General features: G+C 41.9%; 1 protein-coding gene across 1 annotated transcript in view; it reads left to right on the forward strand.

Moving 5' to 3' along the window:
• Positions 1-19,329: 19,329 nt before the first annotated feature.
• Positions 19,330-26,310, forward strand: part of LOC126252029 (nucleolar protein 11-like) — a 68,167-nt gene continuing 61,186 nt past the window's right edge. The window contains exon 1 of the mRNA XM_049952815.1: positions 19,330-19,559. Within this exon, the coding sequence (XP_049808772.1) occupies positions 19,428-19,559 (132 nt within the window). The 5' untranslated portion in view covers positions 19,330-19,427. The remainder of the gene's footprint in view (positions 19,560-26,310) is intronic.

The following is a 26,310-nucleotide window of genomic DNA, read 5'->3' on the forward strand; positions in this document are numbered from 1 at the left end:
AATAACCAAAAAGGATAGTCGAGCTCATTGTAAAGATCTGTTCAGAACCCTGGGGATTTTAACTGCTCCATGTGAATACATTTACCATCCAGTTGTACACATCAAAAATAACATTGGTAATTACTGCACAAACTGCTCTGTCCATGACCATGCAACAAGAGATAGACTCAACTTACATTTACCAAGAAAAAATAAACATACAACTCAAAATAGCATTTTCTACCAAGGAATAAAACTGTACAATAAATTACCAAAAGAGATTAAAGAAATTGCCAAAATACACTTCTTTAAAAAGGCAGCTAAAAAGTACCTGTTATGCAATACATTTTATACATTGAAGGATTACTTAGCTAAAACAGAGCAGGGGTTTGATAACAAATGTTATACAAATAAATAATAATAATAATGATAATAAAATATCCAACATTCCACATAACAACCTTACTTTATGTTTTTTTCCTTCTTTTTCCTTTCTAGAAATACTTACCCCCCAAGCTATACATAGCACAATACTAACACCTCTTCCTCTTTCTGAGTTCAACATCTCACTCATTATGGAGGGATGCTGACTCAGTTTTACAGGATAGCAAATGGGAAGTTGCAGTTCAGAAAATGGCTCAGAGATCACCAATGTGTGTGTGTGTGTGTGTGTGTGTGTGTGTGTGTGTGTGTGTGTAGTGAGTGAAATGTTATGAAACAATGTGTGTATTGTGTGCAGTGACTGATAGTGAGATACGAGTGAACAATGTGGCATTACATTATTTAATAAGTTATTTGTAAAAAAAGTATTGTAAACCTGGAGTAAATTTAATGATTGTCTGTAACTAGAAGTCTGTAAATATATGTGTATACGAATTAGCTTATTTAAAATTGATCTAAATTTTTAAATACTTACACATGTCCTATATCCATGTAAAAAGAGATCTATGGATGAATAAGGCTACTACTACTAGTAGCAGTATTAATAACAGGAGATCGTCATTTTGGCGCACAACTTCCGAATGCAGCAGCCAGCCACGGAGAGGGACCATAATTTAGGCGGTCTTTCTCATGATACCCGTACCGAACAAACCATCTGTGATCAGTACCCCACACCACATCACATCATCTTGCAACTGCTGCCTTCCCAACCGTTCTAAGAAGAACTTCTTGTACCTGAATATGATGGCTGCAAAGCCAGATATATTACAGGCATTCCTTGTGGACATCATTCAGTGCAATGTCATAATGACTATTTGTTTGTTTTTGTGCACCTTCTCATGTATGTAAATCTAAGGATGTTAACCTCAAGCTTGGCCGAGCTATTCATTTACCCGAAAATTTTGTCAACAGCACCATTCGAGATTTCATCAACGAGGATGCCATTCAGTTGTCATTCTGTCTGTATGTGACTGTTCACAGTCCATCCCTTCCCCTCCTATTCAGATCCCATTCCCTTCTCAATACAATTCCCTTCTTCTTTTGCTCCTACACCATGCTCTGCACTCCCAGAGGAGGGGGGGGGGCTGTGTGGTGGTTCGATATATCAGTAGTTCTGTTCTGTGTTGTTGCGTTTTGTGACTACAAAGTGAATGAATATATTATTATGATAAAGTGGTGATAAATTTATTATTTTGCCATAATATCATTACCCACCACACTAAAAATAGCCAATAACTCACTACTAGTTTCATAAATTCTCTCTCCTTAGCGCTCTCTTCACCAAAGTTTACCCTGAAATCACCACACAATGCAATTTTTGATTTCTAGCACATTAAGCAGTGCAGCCAAGATTCCATTTGATTACGAAAAATTTCGAAGTTGCCATTTCTAGAATGGTATTCTAAAATAACAATTATATTAAGATCTATGAACTCCAAAGACGTCAACTCTAAATCTAGGTCTAAAGAGTAGCTTTTCAAATCAGTTTCTTTAATACTGAATTTGCTGTTGGCATATATAGTTACAGCACCAAAGTAAGCAGTTTTTTTGTACCATGTACTTACCAGTTTTTCACATAGACACAGCACATCTGGCTTCACTTCTTCTATAAAGAATGACAGCACATCAAGTTTAGTCCTAAGACATTATACAGTGGCACTGCTTATAACTATAGCAGTGATTTTCTGTGTGGTGTATGAGCTGCTTTCACTCAGTTACTCCTGGTAACTGTTTATCATAGAGGAGCCTATTTCATAGGGATATTGGCCATTCTTCGGAATAAAAAATGCTTTAACATAACATTTTTGGGCCATATAGCGCTATTCATTACTTTATCTCTTAGCTCAATGTCAACACTAACTTCGAAATTGTTATTAAACCCCTTGGTATCAAGCTTCTCAGCTTAAAGCTGTTATGGTTAGGAAATGTCTTTTGCAGGAAACTAATGACACCTTCTGGAGTAGGTTGGCTTGAGTTCTATTTGTATTACCATGTGTCCTCTCTTTGTAGCATAAACTGTTTGTCCAGCTTTCTCGGCAACTTGCCTCCTCTTGAGGTTAACAGTGTTTTTCTCTTCTTGCTTCTCTTGCATCATTTGTGAGGTTTACCTTGGTGATTGTCATGCCTCGTAGTTGTTCTCAGGTGAGGCTGCTCACTTTGGTTGTGTCACCTATTCCTTTTGCATGGTCTTGCAGGCGATATCTATCACCTGGATGGCATGATTGGCAACCATCTTGAATTGGGTCTTCAGCATGGTCGTCTGGGCCACCTTTGATTTTATTTGGCATAGTGGGTGGTCCCCCATTTGCGTGGACATCGTTGTGGCTGCATGCTCACTGGTCTGAGTGGCTCCCGCCTCCCTTTGTGGCTGGTTGCTGAAGGTCTCCCGTAGCAGGCGACAGGTGGCTTCCATATTCACATGGAGCACCATTTGGAACTGGGTTACAACTTCCTGCATCAAAGTCAGTGCTCCATACGTCTTGCTTGCAGTTGGTTGTTGCACCACCTTCTCCCACTGTGGCTTGGTCTTCATGGCAGTAGCCCAGTGCTGACTGCCTCTGTTCTGCCACACGCAGACAGCCTCCCCCTCCCTCCCCATCTCTCTCACTAATGGTGGGGTTAGCCAGCTGTGCAAGAGCAGAGGCTGCTTCTGCTTCACTTCTGTTCTGCTCTCGAGGCGAAGTCGCTTTCTTGCCACGTTCTCGCCTCCTTCGGCGTCTCCTCTTGGCTTGTCCAATGTCTGCTGAGCTCGCCTGGGATGTCATCTTCTTCTATAGCAGGTCGCTGGCGTTTTTGCAACCAGCAAAGATTCAACAGCCAGGACAGCTTGCGATATGTGGTCCACAGCATTGGGCACATGTCGGTTGGTCGTTGGCCTTCCATGGACAAGCAAGACTGGCAAGCTTGCTAATGCACTGTGACACAATCTAGGTGAGCAGCCTCACCTGAGAAGAACTATGATGCATGACAACCACAAGGCAAAACTCACAAATAAAGCGAGAGAAGCAAGAGGAGAACAGCATTGTGGCAGTATCTCGCCTGGGGAGGCTCCACTTGCACATTGAAGCCTGTGAGCTTGTTCAGCTCATAGACTTGTTTGGTTTCCTTTCTTCTTTGCTGGTTCTCAGCTATGTCTACAGCCAAGATGAAGAGCTGCAGCTTCTTTTTGTTGGTTTTGTTGTGTACCCATATGGCCACATCTCCGAACCCAGCACTCTGAAGCCCTCTGCAGACTGTGTTTTCATTACACAGCCGTGGTGGCCCCCTTGTGGAGCACCTTGATTGCTACCATTTCTTCTTTTGTTGCATCTTCTCCACTGCTGGAACTATGTATAGGCCAAGAAAAGACTTGAGAGTCTGTTAGTCGGCCCATAGTTCAGATCGAATCTCTATAACATCGTCATTGTCCACATATTTGGAGCTGATTCCTCCCTTCACAGCGCCTTCGAGAGTACCGAGGAAGTCCAACCATTCATCCCGCCGATACTGGAAGAAGAAGTGGAGTCGGAACATCTCTATCGTAGATGGTCTGCTCTATGACTGTGTGATAACATATCGTCTACCCTTCTTCTTTGGAGATGGCGGGGGTGTCGCCTATGAGCTGGTGGCTATCGGAGATGCCTGGTTCGTCTTCCATGATTTTACTCTCAGTCGACCCTCAAGTACGTCACCGATGCGTCTCTGGTCTCAATTGTCCTGTTCTGCTTTCCGCGTCTTCCTTTGCGCATGGTTCACGCACACTGGCACGACAATTTGCTTTCACTGTGATGACAGCAAACAGGCCAAGTTTGCTAGGTGCACACGCCCACTGAAGTCGTCTCCAGACAGTGGTAGCGACACCCAGCAGCAGAGATACCCTTGCTCCGGCTGCCGTAGCGGAATTTCGTTGAGTTGCACAAGATAGGGAAGCATGCCTTGCTTCTTTCCTCATGCCACACGTCTATGGACAAGCTAAGAACACATAGGTAATTTTTTTTGCAAACAGGAACATTAGAAATATTGTGAATACGAGTCGAAAGCTGAAACTGTAACGAACAAAAAGCAGTACCAGTAAGTAAACGAGCACTGGTTTCGGAGTTTCAGCTTCATTTGCAGTCGAAACAAATACAGTAAAAATGGAAATAAATGGATTACGAAAGCATGCTTTTCAAACGCTTCTTTCTCCTCTTGGTTATTCGAAATATATCAAGAAAAAGCAAGTAAAACTAACGAGGAAAATGTGTCGCATAACTAGAGCAAATACACATTTAAGAACAGAAATACATTCGAAATTACCTTCATGGAATTATGTTATTCACGCAAGCACTGTAATTTTTAGTATTTAACGAAGTTGTTGTGTGCACACGAAGGAAATAGTGGACAAGAAACAATCGTCAGCTATGTACGGTGCCGGCTGGCCCCGCCTACTTTAAAACAATGTACAGCGAAAGTCTATAGCGCCATCACCTTTCTTTCTTTTATTTCCATGACAGTTCGGAATTGAGGAATTAACAATGATAAAGCTTATTAGCGGCTAAAGCAAATTTCGAATCCTCGGGCATGGATGTGTGTGATGTCCTTAGGTTAGTTAGGATTAAGTAGTTCTAAGTTTTAGGGGACTTATGACCACAGCAGTTGAGTCCCATAGTGCTCAGAGCCATTTGAACCATTTTTTGAAAGCAAATTTCATAACGTATGTTGTTGATCCATTTTGTCTAGTAAGAAGAGAAAAAACATTTCAAAACATAAATATCTTTTTGCTAGCGAAAAGATATATGCACAAACACATCATATATATATATATATATATATATATATATATATATATATAAACTCTAGAGTTTATTTACCTTACACACTATGTTTTGCTTCTTATGTAAGTACGTCGTCATAAAAAGTGTATATTTCCCCTTTTTTAGAGCTTCTTACCTGAAAATGTTGCTTAATGAAAACTGGTTCATCAAGTACATTCTTATTTACACACAGTAGGCGTCAACTCTGTCCTGTTATTGTAAAACCTAAATAATTTTTCGCTTTCAGATATCTGATCTCGCTTATGGAAGAACAATCAATTGTAAAATATAATGTGGCCATAGAACATTTGCAATTTGGCACGAAAACAAAGCAAAATAATAAAATAAAGATTAAGAAGACACAAAAACACCATGTTTACTATTATAACATTAGTGAGTAAGGTGAAAGTACGTTAACTTCCGATGTTAGCAGACGACGGCAGCGTCAAAACTTCCATCCCTAAAAACCTTGACAGTAACGCGACGTGATGTGACGCGACATGACCGTCTGTTGTGCGAATACCGCCATTTGAAATCCACTGTAGAATGTCTTGTTGTGACATGACGGCAAGTATGGATTGGCCTTACTGGGTCACTTTGTGCTTCTGATAAAAAGGGAGAGTTGTTATTTGACTTCGAGTTTGTTTCATTCTGATTCTCAGCAAAGGATAATTACAGATGTAGTGAAAATATACGAGGTCTGTTCCAAAAATTCCGGAGCATCCGCAATTTCGCGCCAATGATGTGTTGGAGCGAAATGCGGTTGGCATCTCTGCACACGCCTGTGTTTAATGTGTGACTGCCGGAAGTTTCATTGTTGTATGTGTGTTACTTATTGTTCAGTGCTGTATTGAGTAGAACATTGTGTTGCACAGTTTTGCGAAATTCGAGATGGCAGTGTTAGAGGAACAACGCATCTGCTTTAAATTTTGCGTGTACTCAAGAAAACATTTACAGCGACACGCCAAATGATACAGAAAGCCTACAGTGATGAGTGCTTAAGCCATACTCGGAATGATTCACACAGTTCACAAACAGCCGGACACAAGTTAAAAGATGACCCTCGTTCAGGACGCCCTGCTACGTCTACTGACGACGCTCTTGTCAAGGATGTCAACAAAACCATAGATGCCAATTGAAGTCTGACTTTCTGAGAGACTGCAGAAGAATGTAACATTTCGGTTGGATCATCATGAAATCCTGACTCAACATCTTGGAATGTATCTTGTTGCTTTAAGTTCGTCCCACGGCTCATGAGTCAAGACCTAAAAGTCCTTCGCCTCACAATCTGTGAAGAGCTTTTGCATCGCGCAAATGAGAACGAGATGTTCCTTAAGAGAATCATAACTGGTGATGAGATATGGATCTACGGTTATGATGTCGAGACCAAGGGTTGGGGAAAGCTCTTCAAGTCAGGTCAAATGTCAAAGCCATGCTGATACTTTTCTTTGACTTTGAAGGATTGGTTCATCATGAATTCGTGCCACAGTGACAAACTGTCAATCAATGGTACTATCGGGATGTGTTGCGGTGCATGCAAGAAAATGTGCTCTTCCATCACGATAATGCACTCGCACGTTCATCCCTTTTAGTGCGTGACTGTTGCACAAAAAGCGAAATCACTGCGCTGCCTAATCCTGCATACTCACTAGGCCTGGCCCCTGTGGAATTTTTTTTTATTTCCAGAGTTGAAAACCTCACTGAAAGGACGAAGATTTGCAACTATAGACGATATAAAAAAAATTCGCAGGCGGCGCTTTGCTCAATTCAACAAGAGCATACCAAGACTGCTTCCGGAAGTGGAAACGCCATTGGGAACAACGTATCTGTTTCGGAAAAGACCATGCATAATATGTGAAAGATAAGTGTATACAAATGTTGTGGACAAAGTTCCAGAATTTTTTTGAACGGACCTTGTAGGTAGAGATACCCCAGATGGCATAAAGCAGATCACAAATTCCAAATATCTACGCTTTATTAACTGATGGAGATATATAGAAAACACAAGCATACACAGCACAATATAGAGCTGTCTGAGTCAGAGATTGTTGCTACAGAAGAGCTGCAGTGCTGTTCAAAGAATTTCCTCCTTGGAACACTCAGTGGTCGCGAGGGGGGGGGGGCGGGCGTGTGGAGGATTCTGGATTCTGGTGTTCAACTTCACACAGGTGTGCACGACCACTAGTGGTATGACTGACTGCAGAAGCAGAGGCATGCATGAACCATTTCTCACTGTAATAAGAAGGTAACGGAGGCATGGCTTGTAGTAGTCAAACTAGGTGGTACTGCGTGAGTTGAAATGGTAGCCGATGAAGTCGGCCAAAAAGAGAGTGAAGGCTGGTGGTGGAGGCTGAGGCGAGAGGGGTCGCGGGGTCAGTGCAGTGGATGTGTCTTTTTCTGATGACAGAAGATAGGGCTGGGGGTGTCCTTTAGCAGCTATGATTGTGAGAAATCTATTCATAGAATATGGGTAAGTGATGGAACCCAGATTGATCTCCGACCAGAGCTGGTATTGTTGGGAGAATGTTTCTGTACCACCATGGACGCATTACCGATCTTGTTGTCCTTCCATGAGAAGAAAGTTGTTCACTAGTCTGAGATCTCCTCACACTATAATTACGTTGTCATCTAGGTTAACATGTGGAGTATCATATATGTGATTACTTTTGTTGCTAGGCGTCTCAGTAGCGTCATGCATGGTGATGCCATTTTAAGTCTGTTGACTGTAACAATGGTTGGTCTACCGTGCATCAGAACGTCAAAGATATTGTCGCCTCTCATCCATCTAATTACTTTGTGAGGACCTGAGTGGGGTGGGTTTAGTGCCAGTAGAACAGTATCTTAGTGCAGCTTTATGTTGTCACTGTCCTGGAGAGCTTTACAGGCCAAGATTTTCTGTGGTCTATGCACTTGTGGTGATGGTATCTTTGGGTATGCATTTGATTTTGCAGATAAGTTGCAGCAATACATTGCATGTAGGCAGTTGCGAAGGTTCCATGAAATCCGCTAGAAGAGAGAGGGTTTCTCTGCAAAGGAGTTGCAGAGAGATTATCTTGATAAGTCATACACACATATAGAAGAACCCATGGGAGGACGTCTCTGTCCATTTCCCTTCTTGGCACATGAGAGGAGTTTCTAAATTATGGTACCAGCGGTCTATAAGACCATTCCTTTGTGGATGGTAAGTTGTTTTTGTGCGAAAGCACTGCATACATGACGAAGTTCAGTAAAAAGTGCTGACTCGAAAGTGCCTTGTTCTGTTGTTTTTATGGTTAGCATCCGAAATCAGAAATCCATTGGCTGATAAATGCTTTTGCAGCTCTTTCAAAATTGGTGTAGTCTCAATCCAACGTGTTACTCTGTCAATCGCTGAAAGAATATATCAATAATCATTTGAATTGGGAAGGAGCCCAATAAGATCTAAATGGACGTGCTGAAAACGGCTCTTAGGAATAGAGTATCCATCGAATCGTGGCTGTGCATGCCATCCTGACAGGCAGTGCATGCCTGCATCCATCATTTACAGTTTTTCTCGACATTTGGCCTGACTAAGTGGTCAGTGACAAACTTGGTTATGGCATGAATTCTAAGATGTGGAAGTCCATGTGGTTTATTGAATATGGCTCATCTTGTGATGCGTGGTACCAGTTGATGAAGGTGGCTTTGAGAGACATCACATAGTACTTGTTTTGAAGAACTGGAATGTCCTGGCTTTCTGTGCACAATGCCATTGTGTTGCTATGCAGAAGTTCATGTAACTGTTGCAAGTTTATGAGATTCAGTACCTATTGAAAGAGTATTTACTTGCGAAACGAAATCAGCTACAAAACTGTCCACACCATGCACTTTTTGGACATCTATTGTGAATTCCAAACTGTGAAGTCCAGATGGCGAAAGTGCTGAGGACTACAATCATTTGCGGGATTTCGAATAGCATCCACTAGGAGGTGATGGTGGATATAAACTTCCCTGCCGCCGTTGGATAAGCAGCTGCAGCAGCAAGTCGTATACTCCTAGCTCACTCATTTCTTACATAGTTTAATTCTTAATTTCTTTGCGTGTTTTTGGTACTTGCATTGTTTGATACATAAATTTCGGGCGTATTATAGTATTTGAGAGTTGTAGCATCGCGTTTTAGTACCTGAATAGTGTAAAATCGCGTAGTCTCCTTCCGCTGTCGAGCAGTGTGTCAGCAGTGCGCAAGTAGCAGCATTACTGCATTTACTAGGCAATCTTGTATTTTAATAACTGTTTAAATTTTGTCGATTTGTTTGCGCTCTCTGTAGATTAGTTCAGACGTTCTTTGCAAAACAGTTTTTAGCATGGATAGGGACTGCAACTGCTGTGTTCGGATGCAGGCTGAGTTGGCATCCCTTCGCTCCCAGCTTCAGGCAGTGTTGGCTTCGGTCACACAGCTTGAGGCTGTTGCCAATGGGCATCACTGTGGGGGTCCGGATGGGGGTTTGTCGGGGACGGCCAGCTCGTCCCACGCATCCCCCGATCGGACTAAGACTGTGGTTGCCCGGGATACTGCCCGCATTGAGGCTGATCCCTCACCTGTGGTAGAGTGGGAGGTCGTCTCAAGGTGTGGCAGGGGGCGAAAGACATTCCGGAGGGCTGAACGGAAGGCCTCTCCAGTTTGTCTGACGAACCGGTTTCAGGCTCTGTCTCAGGCTGATACTGATCTTCGGCCTGACATGGCTGCTTGTCCTGTTCCAGAGGTTGCCCCTCAGTCTGCAAGATCCGGGCGGTCGCAGAGGGTGGGCTTACTGGTAGTTGGGAGCTCCAACGTCAGGCGCGTAATGGGGCCCCTTAGGGAAATGGCAGCAAGAGAGGGGAAGAAAACCAATGTGCACTCCGTGTGCATACCGGGGGAGTCATTCCAGATGTGGAAAGGGTCCTTCCGGATGCCATGAAGGGTACAGGGTGCACCCATCTGCAGGTGGTCGCTCATGTCGGCACCAATGATGTGTGTCGCTATGGATCGGAGGAAATCCTCTCTGGCTTCCGGCGGCTATCTGATTTGGTGAAGACTGCCAGTCTCGCTAGCGGGATGAAAGCAGAGCTCACCATCTGCAGCATCGTCGACAGGACTGACTGCGGACCTTTGGTACAGAGCCGAGTGGAGGGTCTGAATCAGAGGCTGAGACGGTTCTGCGACCATGTGGGCTGCAGATTCCTCGACTTGCGCCATAGGGTGGTGGGGTTTCGGGTTCCGCTGGATAGGTCAGGAGTCCACTACACGCAACAAGCGGCTACACGGGTAGCAGGGGTTGTGTGGCGTGGGCTGGGCGGTTTTTTAGGTTAGATGGCCTTGGGCAAGTACAGAAAGGGCAACAGCCTCAACGGGTGTGGGGCAAAGTCAGGACATGCGGGGACCAAGCAGCAATCGGTATTGTAATCGTCAACTGTCGAAGCTGCGTTGGTAAAGTACCGGAACTTCAAGCGCTGATAGAAAGCACCGAAGCTGAAATCGTTATAGGTACAGAAAGCTGGCTTAAGCCAGAGATAAATTCTGCCGAAATTTTTACAAAGGTACAGACGGTGTTTAGGAAGGATAGATTGCATGCAACCGGTGGTGGAGTGTTCGTCGCTGTTAGTAGTAGTTTATCCTGTAGTGAAGTAGAAGTGGATAGTTCCTGTGAATTATTATGGGTGGAGGTTACACTCAACAACCGAGCTAGGTTAATAATTGGCTCCTTTTACCGAGCTCCCGACTCAGCAGCGTTAGTGGCAGAACAACTGAGAGAAAATTTGGAATACATTTCACATAAATTTCCTCAGCATGTTATAGTCTTAGGTGGAGATTTCAATTTACCAGATATAGACTGGGACACTCAGATGATTAGGACGGGTGGTAGGGACAGAGCATCGAGTGACATTATACTGAGTGCACTATCCGAAAATTACCTCGAGCAATTAAACAGAGAACCGACTCGTGGAGATAACATCTTGGACCTACTGATAACAAACAGACCCGAACTTTTCGACTCTGGAAGTGCAGAACAGGGAATCAGTGATCATAAGGCCGTTGCAGCAAGGCCGTTGCAGCATCCCTGAATATGGAAGTTAATAGGAATATAAAAAAAAGGGAGGAAGGTTTATCTGTTTAGCAAGAGTAATAGAAGGCAGATTTCAGACTACCTAACAGATCAAAACGAAAATTTCTGTTCCGACACTGACAATGTTGAGTGTTTATAGAAAAAGTTCAAGGCAATCGTAAAATGCGTTTTGGACACGCACGTGCCGAATAAAACTGTGAGGGACGGGAAAAACCCACCGTGGTACAACAACAAAGTTAGGAAACTACTGCGAAAGCAAAGAGAGCTTCACTCCAAGTTTAAACGCAGCCAAACCTTCTCAGACAAACAGAAGCTAAGCGATGTCAAAGTTAGCGTAAGGAGGGCTATGCGAGAAGCGTTCAGTGAATTCGAAAGTAAAATTCTATGTACCGACTTGACAGAAAATCCTCGGAAGTTCTGGTCTTACGTTAAATCAGTAAGTGGCTCGAAACAGCATATCCAGACACTCCGGGATGATGATGGCATTGAAACAGAGGATGACACCCGTAAATCTGAAATACTAAACACCTTTTTCCAAAGCTGTTTCACAGAGGAAGACCGCACTGCAGTTCCTTCTCTAAATCCTCGCACAAACGAAAAAATGGCTGACATCGAAATAAGTGTCCAAGGAATAGAAAAGCAACTGGAATCACTCAACAGAGGAAAGTCCACTGGACCTGACGGGATACCAATTCGATTCTACACAGAGTACGCGAAAGAACTTGCCCCCCTTCTAACAGCCGTGTTCCGCAAGTCTCTAGAGGAACGGAGGGTTCCAAATGTTTGGAAAAGAGCACAGGTAGTCCCAGTCTTCAAGAAGGGTCGTCGAGCAGATGCGCAAAACTATAGACCTATATCTCTGACGTCGATCTGTTGTAGAATTTTAGAACATGTTTTTTGCTCGAGTATCATGTCGTTTTTGGAAACCCAGAATCTACTATGTAGGAATCAACATGGATTCCGGAAACAGCGATCGTGTGAGACCCAACTCGCGTTATTTGTTCATGAGACCCAGAAAATATTAGATACAGGCTCCCAGGTAGATGCTATTTTTCTTGACTTCCGGAAGGCGTTCGATACAGTTCCGCACTGTCGCCTGATAAACAAAGTAAGAGCCTACGGAATATCAGACCAGCTGTGTGGCTGGATTGAAGAGTTTTTAGCAAACAGAACACAGCATGTTGTTATCAATGGAGAGACGTCTACAGACGTTAAAGTAACCTCTGGCGTGCCACAGGGGAGTGTTATGGGACCATTGCTTTTCACAATATATATAAATGACCTAGTAGATAGTGTCGGAAGTTCCATGCAGCTTTTCGCGGATGATGCTGTAGTATACAGAGAAGTTGCAGCATTAGAAAATTGTAGCGAAATGCAGGAAGATCTGCAGCGGATAGGCACTTGGTGCAGGGAGTGGCAACTGTCCCTTAACATAGACAAATGTAATGTATTGCGAATACATAGAAAGAAGGATCCTTTATTGTATGATTATATGATAGCGGAACAAACACTGGTAGCAGTTACTTCTGTAAAATATCTGGGAGTATGCGTGCGGAACGATTTGAAGTGGAATGATCATATAAAATTAATTGTTGGTAAGGCGGGTACCAGGTTGAGATTCATTGGGAGAGTGCTTAGAAAATGTAGTCCATCAACAAAGGAGGTGGCTTACAAAACACTCGTTCAACCTATACTTGAGTATTGCTCATCAGTGTGGGATCCGTATCAGATCGGGTTGACGGAGGAGATAGAGAAGATCCAAAGAAGAGCGGCGCGTTTCATCACAGGGTTATTTGGTAACCGTGATAGCGTTACGGAGATGTTTAATAAACTCAAGTGGCACACTCTGCAAGAGAGGCGCTCTGCATCGCGGTGTAGCTTGCTCGCCAGGTTTCGAGAGGGTGCGTTTCTGGATGAGGTATCGAATATATTGCTTCCCCCTACTTATACCTCCCGAGGAGATCACGAATGTAAAATTAGAGAGATTAGAGCGCGCACGGAGGCTTTCAGACAGTCGTTCTTCCCGCGAACCATACGCGACTGGAACAGGAAAGGGAGGTAATGACAGTGGCACGTAAAGTGCCCTCCGCCACACACCGTTGGGTGGCTTGCGGAGTATAAATGTAATTGTAGATGTAGATGTAGATGAAGTCCGCCCTCAATGTCATCTTTAAAGTACCACATTGATAAAAACATATCCAACAGTTCTTTATCTTAGGCTGGCCAGTTATGTTATGAGTTTGTCGGCTTTATTGAGAAGAAACACAGTGGTCATTGTGTTCCTGCTATTGACTGTTGGAAGACAGCACCAGTCATAAAATTGCTCATGTCTGTGCTGATGGTGAGTTGACAATGGATATTGAGTGAGCCAGCCAGTGTAATATCCTTGGAAAGACCGTCTTTAATTTTGTCAAATGCTTGTTGCCTGGGGTGTGTTTGCCTGCTAGTGCGTCTGTAAAAGCTGTCTTTGTGGCAGTTCCATTAGGCTGGTGTCTACGATAAAAGTTTATTATACTAAGGAACTGGCGTAAATCATGAAAGATCTGTGGTCATGTCAGATGATGAATGAACTCAGCACATGGAGATGTAGGCTGTGTGCCATTGCAGGAAACCAAATGACCAAAAAAGGTAACTTGAGACTGACTCAGCCAACATTTATAGTCACTGATGATGATGATGCCAAGTTTGCATAAAGTGTCGAAAATTAGTTTGAGATGGTCTTCATGCTTCTCTCACGAAGTAGAGAAAACTTAAGTGTCATCCAAGTAAATGTAGCAGAAGGGGAATTTAAAAATACCACTGTCTATAAATCTTTGCCAGTTTGTGCTGCGGTTGTAAGACCATACGGTATATAAAGAAATTCATACAGTCTGAAAAGGGTGATGATAGCCGTCTATGGCACATCATGAGGTTCAAATGGATCTATTAAATACGCATTCTTACTATCGAATACACTAAAAACTGAAGCACCTGCCAAATAAAGTACAAACACCTGAATATTTGGGAAAGGGTATTATGTGGGAGTTGAGCGCCTAATAGTCGTTGCACAGTCTAAAAGTGCTGTTATTCTTGGGTATGGGCTGAGTGGATGAGGCCCAAGGCCAGACTGGCAGACCCAGTGTGGAGTTTATTTTAAGAACTGTACCATTACTGGTCATGCTCTGTTGGAATGCTCATGGAGATTATGTAAGGTGTGGAAAACACATACTGCAGGTGTACAGACACCAGAAGAAGAATGCACTTGAGTGACCTGTACAGTCGTTGATAAAGCTATTGCAAGCTGCTCCAGTGGTGTGTGAGTGTCTGCTAGAGTCTGTCCCGAATCCTCTAGCTCATTTGTGAAGAGAGAAACAGGATGGTGAGATGGTGAGGATGTTTCTGAATGAGCTGTTCCAGATATATATGCGTGGTAGTGAGCTCATCTGCTTATGAGCGACTTTTTTCACATATTGTGGGGTTTTCTTTAATCAGGCGGATTGGTTCCTGTCATATATGAAAATATTGCTGAGTAGTATGTTGTAATTCCAGAGCCAATGAGAGGCATTCTTGAATTATCTATCGATAGTAATTGCATGTGTCAACTGAAATGACAGTTTTCTAGCTGAGTTCTGTAGTCGCTGGTTGTTTCGTGGATGGTGGAACACAGGTAAATACTGTGAAAGAACGTCCGCTACTGTGAGGCAAAAGAGTTCCAAAAGACAAATTAGGAGATAACTGAAGGTGTCATAGAAAGTCAGCTCCCAATAGTGGTTCGTTAACATCAGCAATGAAAATTTCCAAGAGAAAACCAAAGTCCAGTGTTTGAGGTGTGGTCTCTTAGATATGATTTATGTAGCATTTGCTGTACAGAGCTGGAAGGGAGATATATTTTTTCCTGCCGGTGGTGCAACACCTGGAATAATGCTAACCTCAGATTCTGTGTGGACGAGAAAATATTAACTAGAAGTGTGGGGCAAGATGTAGAGTCTGTTGTACAAGGGTTATGTGCAGCGAGATTGACTTACATGTTGAGGTGGCAGGTGACATGACTTCTTGTGACTGTCTGGTCCCCTATTGTGGACCGGCCTTCCTTTTTTGGTGGTTGCAGGGAGCTGTGCAGTTATGAGCTTTATCACCGAAATGTACTTGAAATCATCATTGGTGTGTTCACATCTTTTTGTCAGCAGGTAAAGTATACCTGCCAGCTAGTCGTATTTGTTAGCTGGGTGAAGGTCTTTACTCACATGGGTGAGAATGACATATCATCCTCAGAGCTGTCTCTGAGCGCTTGGTACTGTTTGGTTGCTGGCTGCCTTGAGTCACGGCCTGTAGCCTTACTAAGGCACAGCTGATCACTGCTAATTGTAACTGAGAAGTTAATTTTACAATAATACAGTCTACAAAGTGTGGTATGGCATTAGTGTCACATCAATTAACTGTCTAAATGTTTGTCAGAGATAGCTCGATGTCGTTGCTCTTCTGGTGTTCGGGTAAGACGTTGCATGAGAACAGTCTTCACCACGTCGTATTTGTTGATAGTTGGGGGTGAGAATGTAACATCACTAATAAGATCTGCATGCTCTCCGAGGTGACACAGTAAAGTGACGAACTTTGAACTGTCATCAGTAATGCCATGATTGTGGTAAATACGTTTAAAGACAGTAAACCCTATTCTGGTTGTGGAACTGTGACAGGTTGGGTGATGAATTAAACCACACAACGTTGCTGTGCAAATTCCGATGTCCATATAGCGCTGCATTTGGTCGCAGAGTGAAGAAGTTCTGATGGGACATTGTCCAATCTACTGCCTTATTTCGATTTAGGTCTTTCAGTACTCTGTCAAATTTTTCTTGCAGCATCATATCTCCTGTAAAGGATGAGCCAGACAATAAGGGATTTTACTTTATTATATGAGCCTCAAACCGGTAACTTCATTTTTCCATTGCGGCCAAGCCACGGCTGGCAGTGTTAGCTGCCTGTAAATTCTTTCATCCCACGGTCTTGTAACAGGAAGTCAGCACCGAGAAAGGGCACCTTGTTCACGCGCCTCTCTCGTGTGCTGACGAGGTAACGCCGCCGCAGGCGTCGCTTAGCAGGCAACGCTCTGGAAAGTTCCATGCCGCCCGCACGGTTTGCTCGGTCCTGACCAATCAGGGTGGAGGAAGCCGCGTGGTGCGTCGAATATACCCGGCCGCCCGTCGCCGGGCCCGCTCTCTTGTATTCTTGCTCACCCGCGAGTCGGATGCGCTCCCTGTAGCATTGAACATCTCCCGCTTCTCCCGGTGCTACGGCACTGCGGACTTAGTTTTGGCAGACAACCACTTTCGGTAGCTTCGCGAACAATGTTCGCCAAATTGTAAGCTCTGGCTCACCCTCACCTCCCTAGGCCTATGTAGCCCCGTTCATCATGCTTTAGCCAATAAATGGCCTTTCTCTAAAATTCACACTATTATTCCACAACGCCCACCGCCTGCCCATACCCGCCATCCTGTACACTCCCATCTCATCTTCATCTACGTTCCCTTCCATTTGTATAATATTGCCTTCAAGTTCATTTCCATTATATATACCCTCTATATACTCCTTCAACCTTCAAGCTTTACCTTCTATGTTTAGTACTGGTTTTCCATCTAATCTCTTGATGTCCACACAGCTGCTTCTCTTTTTAATACTCCTTTTGTCAGAAAAGTTCCAGAACAGGTTTGAAAGTTTCCCTTACCAAGTAATGACCCTAGCTCCTGTGAAAGTAGTCCTCTTTGTTATCTATACACAGTTGCCAACGTTTCTGCAGATTTTTGAAGCAAGCAGTGAAATTTTCAACTGTGATGCTTGTGAGCTTATTTGTCACAGCCCATTGGATGTCTGCGGTATTTTAATGAATCTTTTCTTTCAGTCGCCTTTTCACTCGCCTAAACAAGGGAAAATAGCAAGGTGAAAGGTCGGGCGAATATGGTGGATGTCCGATGGCAATAACAGAATGTCTGGCCAGATACTTGGTAATAGATAAAGCAGTATGGGCTCTTGATTTGTTCGTTTGTTGAAGTGCACAATCTTACATTTCTGAACATTTAAAGAAAACTGGCAATCTTTGCACCACTTTGAAATCTTACCAAGATCTAACTGAATATTTGTGCAGCTTCTTTCAGACAGTACTTCATCACAGATTACTGTGTCATCTACAAAATGCCTGAAGTTACAATTAATATTGACTGCGGGATGATTGCTAAGCAACATGAACAGCGAGAGTCCCAGCACACATCCATGGGGCACTCTCGAAGTTACTTCTACATCTGACGATGACTCTCGATCCAAGATAATATGCTGCGTCCTCCCTACCAAAAAGTCCTCAATCCAATTACAGATTTCACTTGATACCCCATATGATCGTACTTTTGACAATAATTTCTGTTATCGAGAAATACTGCAGCTACCTGATTGCCTTGATCCAAAGCTTCAGTGTGTCATGTGAGAAAAGTGCGAGGTAGCTTTCACGTGATTAATGTTTTTGGAATCCATGCTGACTGGTATTGAAGAGGCCATTCTGTTCAAGATATCTCATTATATTTGAGCTCAGAATATGTTTTAAGATTCTACAACAAATTGATGTCAAGGATCCTGGACAGTAGTTTTGTGGATCACTTCTACTACCCTTCTTGTAGACGGGTGTGATGTGTGCTTTTTTCCAAGACCTAGGCACGGTTTTTTGTTCAAGTGGTCTATGATAGATTATAGTTAGAAGAGGGGCTATAACTCAGCCGCAAATTCAATATAGAATCTGATAGGGATTTCATTGGGCCCTGGAGCTTTGATCAGTTTTAACAGTTTCGCAACGCCACTGATAGGTACTAATACTTATTTTAGTCACCTTTTCAGTGGTTCGAGGATTAAGTTGGGACAGTTCTCCTGGCTTTTCTTTGTAAAGGATCATTGAAAGCGGAATTAATAATTTCAGCCTTTGCTTCGCTACCCTCAATTTCTGTTCGTGGCTTATTTGCTGGGGTTTTGTGAAATATCATTTGACAATATTCTGCTGAGGTAGTCACTTAAGGCATCACGCATTGCTCTCTTGACAGTCAAATAGTTTCATTCGACATCACTCTCTATCTATGGCTCTACACTTCGATTTCCATCTATTATACAGTAATCTCTGTTTAGAAGTTCCATTGGGTACATTTCTATCCAAAGCATGGCCAACGAATCTTTTAAACCTGAGCCATAGTTCCTCTACATGATCCTGTCCTGTGCTGAAAGTTTAAGTTCCTCATTGACATGTGACATTACTGATTTTTTTTATCTAGTTCACTGAATATATGTATATTTCTGCTTATTTTAGTTGTCTTTCGTACTTTGGTAATCATTGTTGTCACAACAGCTGCACAGATACCATATTCACTGTGGACACCCTCAGAGGTATCAGCTCTGTTTGTTGGCATAGATCCAATATTTTTTCATCGTCGGTGGGGTTCCTAACTGTCTTTTCTGGATAATTTTCAGAAAAGGCATTGAGCAAAATTTTTTACAGGATGTCTTAATACTCCGACCATTAGCAAAACTTCTTAATGCACCGATCATTAACAAAACTGTCATTTTCCCAATTAAGTGTTGGATGACTGATGTTTCCACCGATGATTACAGTATGATTGCGGAACTTACGTACAAGTGGATTGCAGTTTTCTTTAAATTTTTCGTTTACATCAGGAGATGAGTCTGGTGGGCTATAGAAGTATCCAGTTATCATTTTATGCCCGCTCTTGATACTGAGTCTCGCCCAAACAGTCTCACATGTAGCTTCAGTTTATTTCTCGGTGGATCTGAGTGTCTTGTCAACTGCAACAAATATGCCACCTCCATTTCCTTATCCTTTCGATATATATTAAATTTCTCCAAAAATCTAATGCTATAAGCTGCACCATAACATTAATAATCACCCATAAGATTTCTGTTGGCGCCATGTGGAAAGCTGTGCTACTGCGCAGAATTTGTGGCGTCCTTGTGAACGGTGCAACTACAGAAATGCACTAGTTGCATGTTTGAACCCGGCTTAAATTCACTGCCTAGCCATTGGCAGCCTTGCCCATTTAGCAAGAAACTTTGCGCAGAGCATCGTAAGATATTATTTAAGTGTTTACTGAAAGTAAACCACGGTGCACACGGTGGGTTTGTTTACGTATTGTGAGTGTACAGTATGTGATTAATGGCAAAATTAGGTGTTGCGTATGGGCTTTGCCCACTGATTGACGAAAGTAGTTTACTTGGTGTAACAGACGATTCCCAGCCCGGTACTGTGCTTGTGACACTTGGGAGAAATATCGTTATAAGATATAAGGTAAGTACTGTGAAACACAATGGTTGAGAAACCAAAGTGATTCGAATCTAGCATTGTTTTATGTTCACACTTTTCCTGATGGTTTAATTTTTACTCGGTAAGTCAACAGACAAATCCTTCTTACTAGATGTTCCCTTCGAAAGAGCAATGCCGGTTTCGTATACCAAACGTAATTTGTATTCCGCCACTAATGACCTCTTAATCGACTGGACTTTAAGCACTGTCTTCCTTCCTTGACACCGTCTGTTTCGTACCGTAACCTAACAAGCAATTTTACGTGGGAGTGTGCTGAACTGCCTTCTTATAGTGGAAAGCAGAATTACGTCTATCGTTTGAATAGCAATAATGTACTGTACTAAACACCAGTTTACATATTGTATTTGATATCAGTGTTAAGTTTCATATGACTCAACATTATGCAGTAATTCAGTCCCTACCAAATGTATGTTCTCAGTTTAATAACAGCCTAGTAGCCTAAAATATGACATTTACTGCATAGTTATGTGTGTGCACTTCTGTCTGTCTTGACATGGAACTAGAAATGAGTGCCTGCGAATTGTCAACAAGTGTATAACATATAGGCATGGATTAAATGCTGTCTTGTACAGTTCTGTTGTTAAACTGAGTGTGTGGTGGTAGTATACTATGAACTGTACACATATGAATAACATTGTACAGTTGCCATTGTATATTGTATAGCTACAAACAGAACCATCACATGCGCAAAATACGTAGTATATGAGATTGCATCTCAAAGTATATACTGATGGGTCATGTTGTTTTCAAGACCTGAAGTGTTAGTGCCAACTCAAAACAGAAATAAAAGCCAAACAAAGCTGACCCATAAAGAAGCAGAGCAGATGCTTCACATTTTCATAGTTTGTTGTTGTTGTTGTTGTCTTCAGTCCTGAGACTGGTTTGATGCAGCTCTCCATGTGCAAGCTTCTTCATCTCCCAGTACTTACTGCAACCTACATCCTTCTGAATCTGCTTAGTGTATTCATCTCTTGGTCTCCCTCTACGATTTTTACCCTCCTGTGCAAGCTTCTTCATCTCCCAGTACTTACTGCAACCTACATCCTTCTGAATCTGCTTAGTGTATTCATCTCTTGGTCTCCCTCTACGATTTTTACCCTCCACGCTGCCCTCCAACGCTAAATTTGTGATCCCTTGATGCCTCAGAACATGTCCCACCAACCGGTCCCTTCTTCTTGTCAAGTTGTGCCACAAACTCCTCTTCTCCCCAATTCTATTCAATACCTCCTCATTAGTTATGTGATCTACCCATCTAATCTTCAGCATTCTTCTGTAGCACCACATTTCGAAAGCTTCTATTCTCTTCTTGTCTGTGCATAGGTATGTATTTTTCCTTTAAATGACTGCGCCCTTTACGTAGTGTCATTAATTTCCGTATGTGTAGATAGACTGTCACAGTAAACTTTCTTGATGTTTTGTCATCTTCATCTGTTTTAAACTGTCTAAAACCAATGTTCCACCAAACATGCTGTATCATACTTTAGGCCTATATGAATAGAACCACTGTCATCCATTGTTGTAAAACATTACTTATTCATATGACAAATCCATTTGTTTTCATGTTTTGTTACTTTCATTTTACATATTTCTTTCTTTCTTTTTTTTTTTTCAAATTGATTTTTTTGTGAATTAGGTAGTTACATGTACCATTATCAAGTAGCTTTGGTTCACGTAATCAAAAGGAATTTCATAAAAACAAAGAAATGTGAAACAATAACAGCAAGGCAAATAAAACAGCATTCTCAGCCACCTACAACAGAAATGATGATGTATTGAAAGCATTAACCTCAATGTTCATTTACAAACCTAGGGAGATATGTAATGTCAATCTTTTTTGACTAGGGCCTACTACATACTGTACACAACACTTATTTTGATACATTTTGACGAGCTGCATTTCATAAATTACTATTAGGTACAATTTTTCTGGCACTGTGCGGAAGCAAACTGAAAGAATAGGAATCATTCTATGTTAAATCAACACAGCTGACAATCTCTGATTTTTATCAAATGTGTACTCATTGCATATGAGGAGAGAATGAAAAATGGCATTTTTCAGATTTGTATTTATTTATTTATTTATTTACATGTCAAGTTCCATAGGACCAAACTGAGAAGCAAACCTCCAAGGTCATGGAACGTGTCAGTACATGAAATTACAACTTAAAAGTAATAACGGATAAATTTTTGAATTTGAGTGGTAGCTTATTGAAAATGGATGCAGAAGTACACTGCACACCATTCTGCTCAAGGTGGTTAAGGAAGTCTGATCCAAATACAGGTTTTGATTTGTGCCGACTATTAACTGTGTGAAAGGTGCTTATTCTTGGGAATAAGCTAATATTGTGAACAAGAAGTGACAGTAAGGAATATACAGGGTGTCCCAGCTATCTTGTCCACCCAAAATATCTCTGGAACAATAACAGCTATTGGAAAACGACTTTTGCCGATATCAGTGTAGGGCTGGGGCCCATGAATGTACATATTTGGAAACATTCTAAAACGAAAGCATATGTTTTTTAACACAAACTTATGTTTTTTAAATGGACGTCCTATATTTTTTCTTCAGCAATCCATAGCATGACAAAGCACATACACAATGGCGTTGATTGCATCGCAATATTCCCATTACATCCCGAAATATTGAGACGTGAAGTTGACGCTTGAAAACCCCCGACATGTGCTACTAGCGCACGTCCTGAGGCTCAGGCGTGAACCCCAAGCTGCCCGTAATCGCATTGTGATTGACATGCGTAATCACACCTCCATGCTTATCAAGAGGGACACTTACTTGTGAATCACATCGCGATTATGGGCAGCATGGGGTTCACGCCTGAGCCTCAGGACGTGCGCTAGCAGCGCATGTCGGGTGTTTCAAGCATCAACTTCGCGTCTCAATATCTCGGGATGTAATGGGAATATTGCGATGCAATCAATGCCATTTAAAAAAACATAAATTTGTGTTAAAAAACATATGCTTTCGTTTTAGAATGTTTCCAAATATGTACATTCATGGGCCCCAGCCCTACATTGATACCGGTGAAAGTCGTTTTCCAATAGCTGTTATTGTTCCAGAGATATTTTGGGTATGAGACAGGCCTATGTCAAAATACCCAGAATCATGAACAGGGATCGACAAGAGGTTTGTGAACTTACACCACTTATTGCCTGAACTGCCTGTTTCTGTGCCAAAAATATCCTTTTAGAATGGGAAGAGTTGCCCCAAAATATAATACCATATGACATAAGTAAAGTAGACTAATGTTCGTGTCGAACGATCACCCATTTCAGATACTGTTGAATAGTAAAAATGGCAGCATTAAATCTTTGGACAAGATCCTGAAGGTGGGCTTTCCACGACAATTTACTATCTATCTGAACACCTAGAAATTTGAACTGTAAGTTTCACTAATCATATGCCAATTCTGTGAAATTAAGATGTCAGGTTTTGTTGAATTATGTGTTAGAAACTGTAAAAACTGAGTCTTACTGTGATTTAGCGTTAGTTTATTTTCTACAAGCCATTAACTTAGGTCATGTACTGCACTATTTGAAAATGAGCCAATGTTGCACACAACATCCTTTACTACCAAGCTTGTGTCATCAGCAAACAGAAATATTTTAGAGTTACCCGTAATACTAGAGGTCATATAATTTACATAAATGAGGAACAGGAGTGGCTCCAACACTGATCCCTGGGACACCCCCCATTTGACCATACCCCACTCAGACCCCACCTCACAGCCATTCTCAATATTGTGAATAATGACCTTTTACTGTCTGTTCCTAAAGTAAGAGGTGAACCAATTGTGAGCTGCTCCCCATATTCCATAATGGTCCAACTTCTGAAGCAATATTTTGTTATTAACACAAACGCCTTAGTTAAATCAAAAAATCTGCCTAGCGTTCGAAACCTTTTGTTTAACCCATCCAGTACCTTACAGGGAAAAGAAAATATAGCATTTTCAGTTGTTAAACAACTTCTAAAGCCAAACTGTACATTTGATAGAAGATCGTGTGATATAAAATGATCAATTATCCTTACATACACAGCCTTTTCAATAATTTTAGCAAACACTGATGGCATAGAAATGGTCTAAAATTGTCTACATTATCTCTTTCTCCCTTTTTATAGAGCAGTTTTACTACTGAGTACTTTAATCAGGAAACTGACCATCCTAAAGGAAAAATTACAGATATGGCTAAATACAGGGCTAACATGTGCAGCACAGTACTTAAATATTCCGATAGGCACTCCATCGTAACTGTGAGTCTTTAGTCTTCAGTGATTTAATTATTGACTCAGTCTCCCCCTTGTCTGTATCACAGAGGAGTATTTCAGACATCTATCTCAGAAAGGCATTTGCCAAGAAAGTTATGATTCCCTGTAGAAACTGAATTTTTATTTAATTCACCAGCAATGCTCAGAAAATCATTGTTAAATACTGTACATATATCTGGTTTATCAGTAGCACAAGTATGACAGAAGTAATGGCCACCCAAAGGTCTAAAAATGTGTGAAAAATGTGACAAACATTGCATACAGAAATGGCTGTAATGTCTGTTCTAAGAGAAATAGAAGCACTTTCAGATAAATTTGGAAACGGCTAAGAACAAGCTTTAAAAAGGTATCCAACATTACCGTATTCAAATAATGTACATAATCAAGGTCAGTGACCTTGAATAACTCAGAACATATCACCTACAAAATGTCTGAAAAAATATATTTGCGCCTTCATATTACATCACACAACATAGTAAAAAATCAAGTTAGGATGACATTTGGATTTGGAGATATTACTTTATTTCTTCAGTAGTATGACACAATAAAGCAATAAAAATTGAATGCAAACTGCAACAGAATAACTTAAAGTACTGAAAAACATGTTAACTTTTAAAAAAGATTGTGTGATAGCAATAAACAGTAAGGTAGCAAAATGAACAGGCCAATAGCAAGCACTTGTAATATGCCAAGTACAAATGTTGATATGATTGGTGGCATAATGACAGACCACAAAATGTGTGATAGGTGCAGGAAAAAATTGACACACAAACAAGGGCTTGTGGCTGAACCTACTATGTGGAAAGATATAGGAATCACAACTCAGCGTAACTCCTCACACACATCTATTGACCATGATGTTGATGTAGTTGAATTAACTGATAGTCTGGTATCATTGGTGAGTCACCAGTGGAAAAGAAGAGACAAAGAGAAAACATATGCAGAGAATAAGGTCGAGAAAGTGTCTGAAGTATTCAGAAATAAATACGAGAAAAAGCAGAGGGCGAAACAATGTTATGGAATCTGAAATCCCATTGAAGAGGCAAAGAAACTGGTACACCTACCTAATGTTGTGTAGGGCCCCAGTGACCACACAGAAGTGCTGCAACATGACATGGCATGGACTCGACTTATGTCTGAAGTAGTGCTGGAGGGAACTGACACCATGAATCCTGCAGGGCTGTCCATAAATCTGTAAGAGTATGAGGGGATGTAGATCTCTTCTGAACAGAACGTTGCAAGACATCTCAGATATTCTCAATAATGTTCATGTCGAGGGAGATTGGTAGCCAGCGGAAGTGTTTAAACTCAGAACAGTGTTCTTGGAGCCATTCTGTAGCAATTATGGACATGTGGGGTGCCACATTGTGTTGCTGGAATTGACCAAATCCATTGGAATGCACAATGGACATGAATGGATGTGAGTGATCAGGCAGTATGCTTACAGTTATGTACATGTCACCTGTCAGAATCATATCTAGAGGTATTGGGGGGGGGGTCCCATATCACCCTAACTGCACATGTCCCACACCATTACAGAGCTCCACCAGCTTGAATAGTCCCCTGCTGACATGCAGGGTCCGTGGATTCATGAGGTTGTCTCCCTACCCGTACACATCCATCCGCTGTATACAATTTGAAATGAGACTAGTCTGACTAGGCAACATGTTTCCAGTCATCAACAGTCCAATGTCGGTGTCGACGGGCCCAGGCGAGGTGTAAAGCTTCGTGCCGAGCAGTCATGAAGTACATGAATGGGCCTTAACTCTGAAAGCCGATATCGATGATGTTTTGTTGAATGGTTCACACTCTGCCCCTAGCTGATCGTCCAGCATTGAAATCTACAGCAATTTGCAGAAGGGTTGCACTTCTGTCTTACTGAATGATTCTCTTCAGTCATTGTTGGTCCTGTTCTTGCAGGAGCTTTTACCAGCCACAGAGATGTTGGAGATTTGATGTTTTGCCGAATTCCTGATAATCACGGTACACTCGTGAAATGGTCACATGGGAAAATCTCCACTTCATCACCACCTTATGCACCAATTATAACACCATGTTCAAATTCACTTAAATCGTGAAAAACCTGCCATTGTAGCAGCAGGAACCGATGTATCAACTGCGCCAGACACTTGTTGCCGTATATAGGCGTTGCCAACCACAGCGCCCTATTCTGCCTGTTTACATATCTCTGTATTTGAATATGCATGCCTATACCAGTTTCATTGGCGCTTCAATGTATAACACAACTGAAAGAATAATTTAGTAATAGCACTTCAAACAGTGAGAAGAACCAAATATTGATGCTTCTTCCGAAAAGTGGGAGCATCCGAATGATTGAAAATGAATTTGAAGCCTCAAACTATTTAATATTGGTCAAAGAATGTAGTATCTTAGGAACTCCTAATCCGAGACCTAAGTGAACATTTTGTGGAC

The sequence above is a fragment of the Schistocerca nitens genome, chromosome 4 (assembly GCF_023898315.1).
Source record: "Schistocerca nitens isolate TAMUIC-IGC-003100 chromosome 4, iqSchNite1.1, whole genome shotgun sequence".
Taxonomy (NCBI): Eukaryota; Metazoa; Arthropoda; class Insecta; order Orthoptera; family Acrididae; genus Schistocerca; species Schistocerca nitens.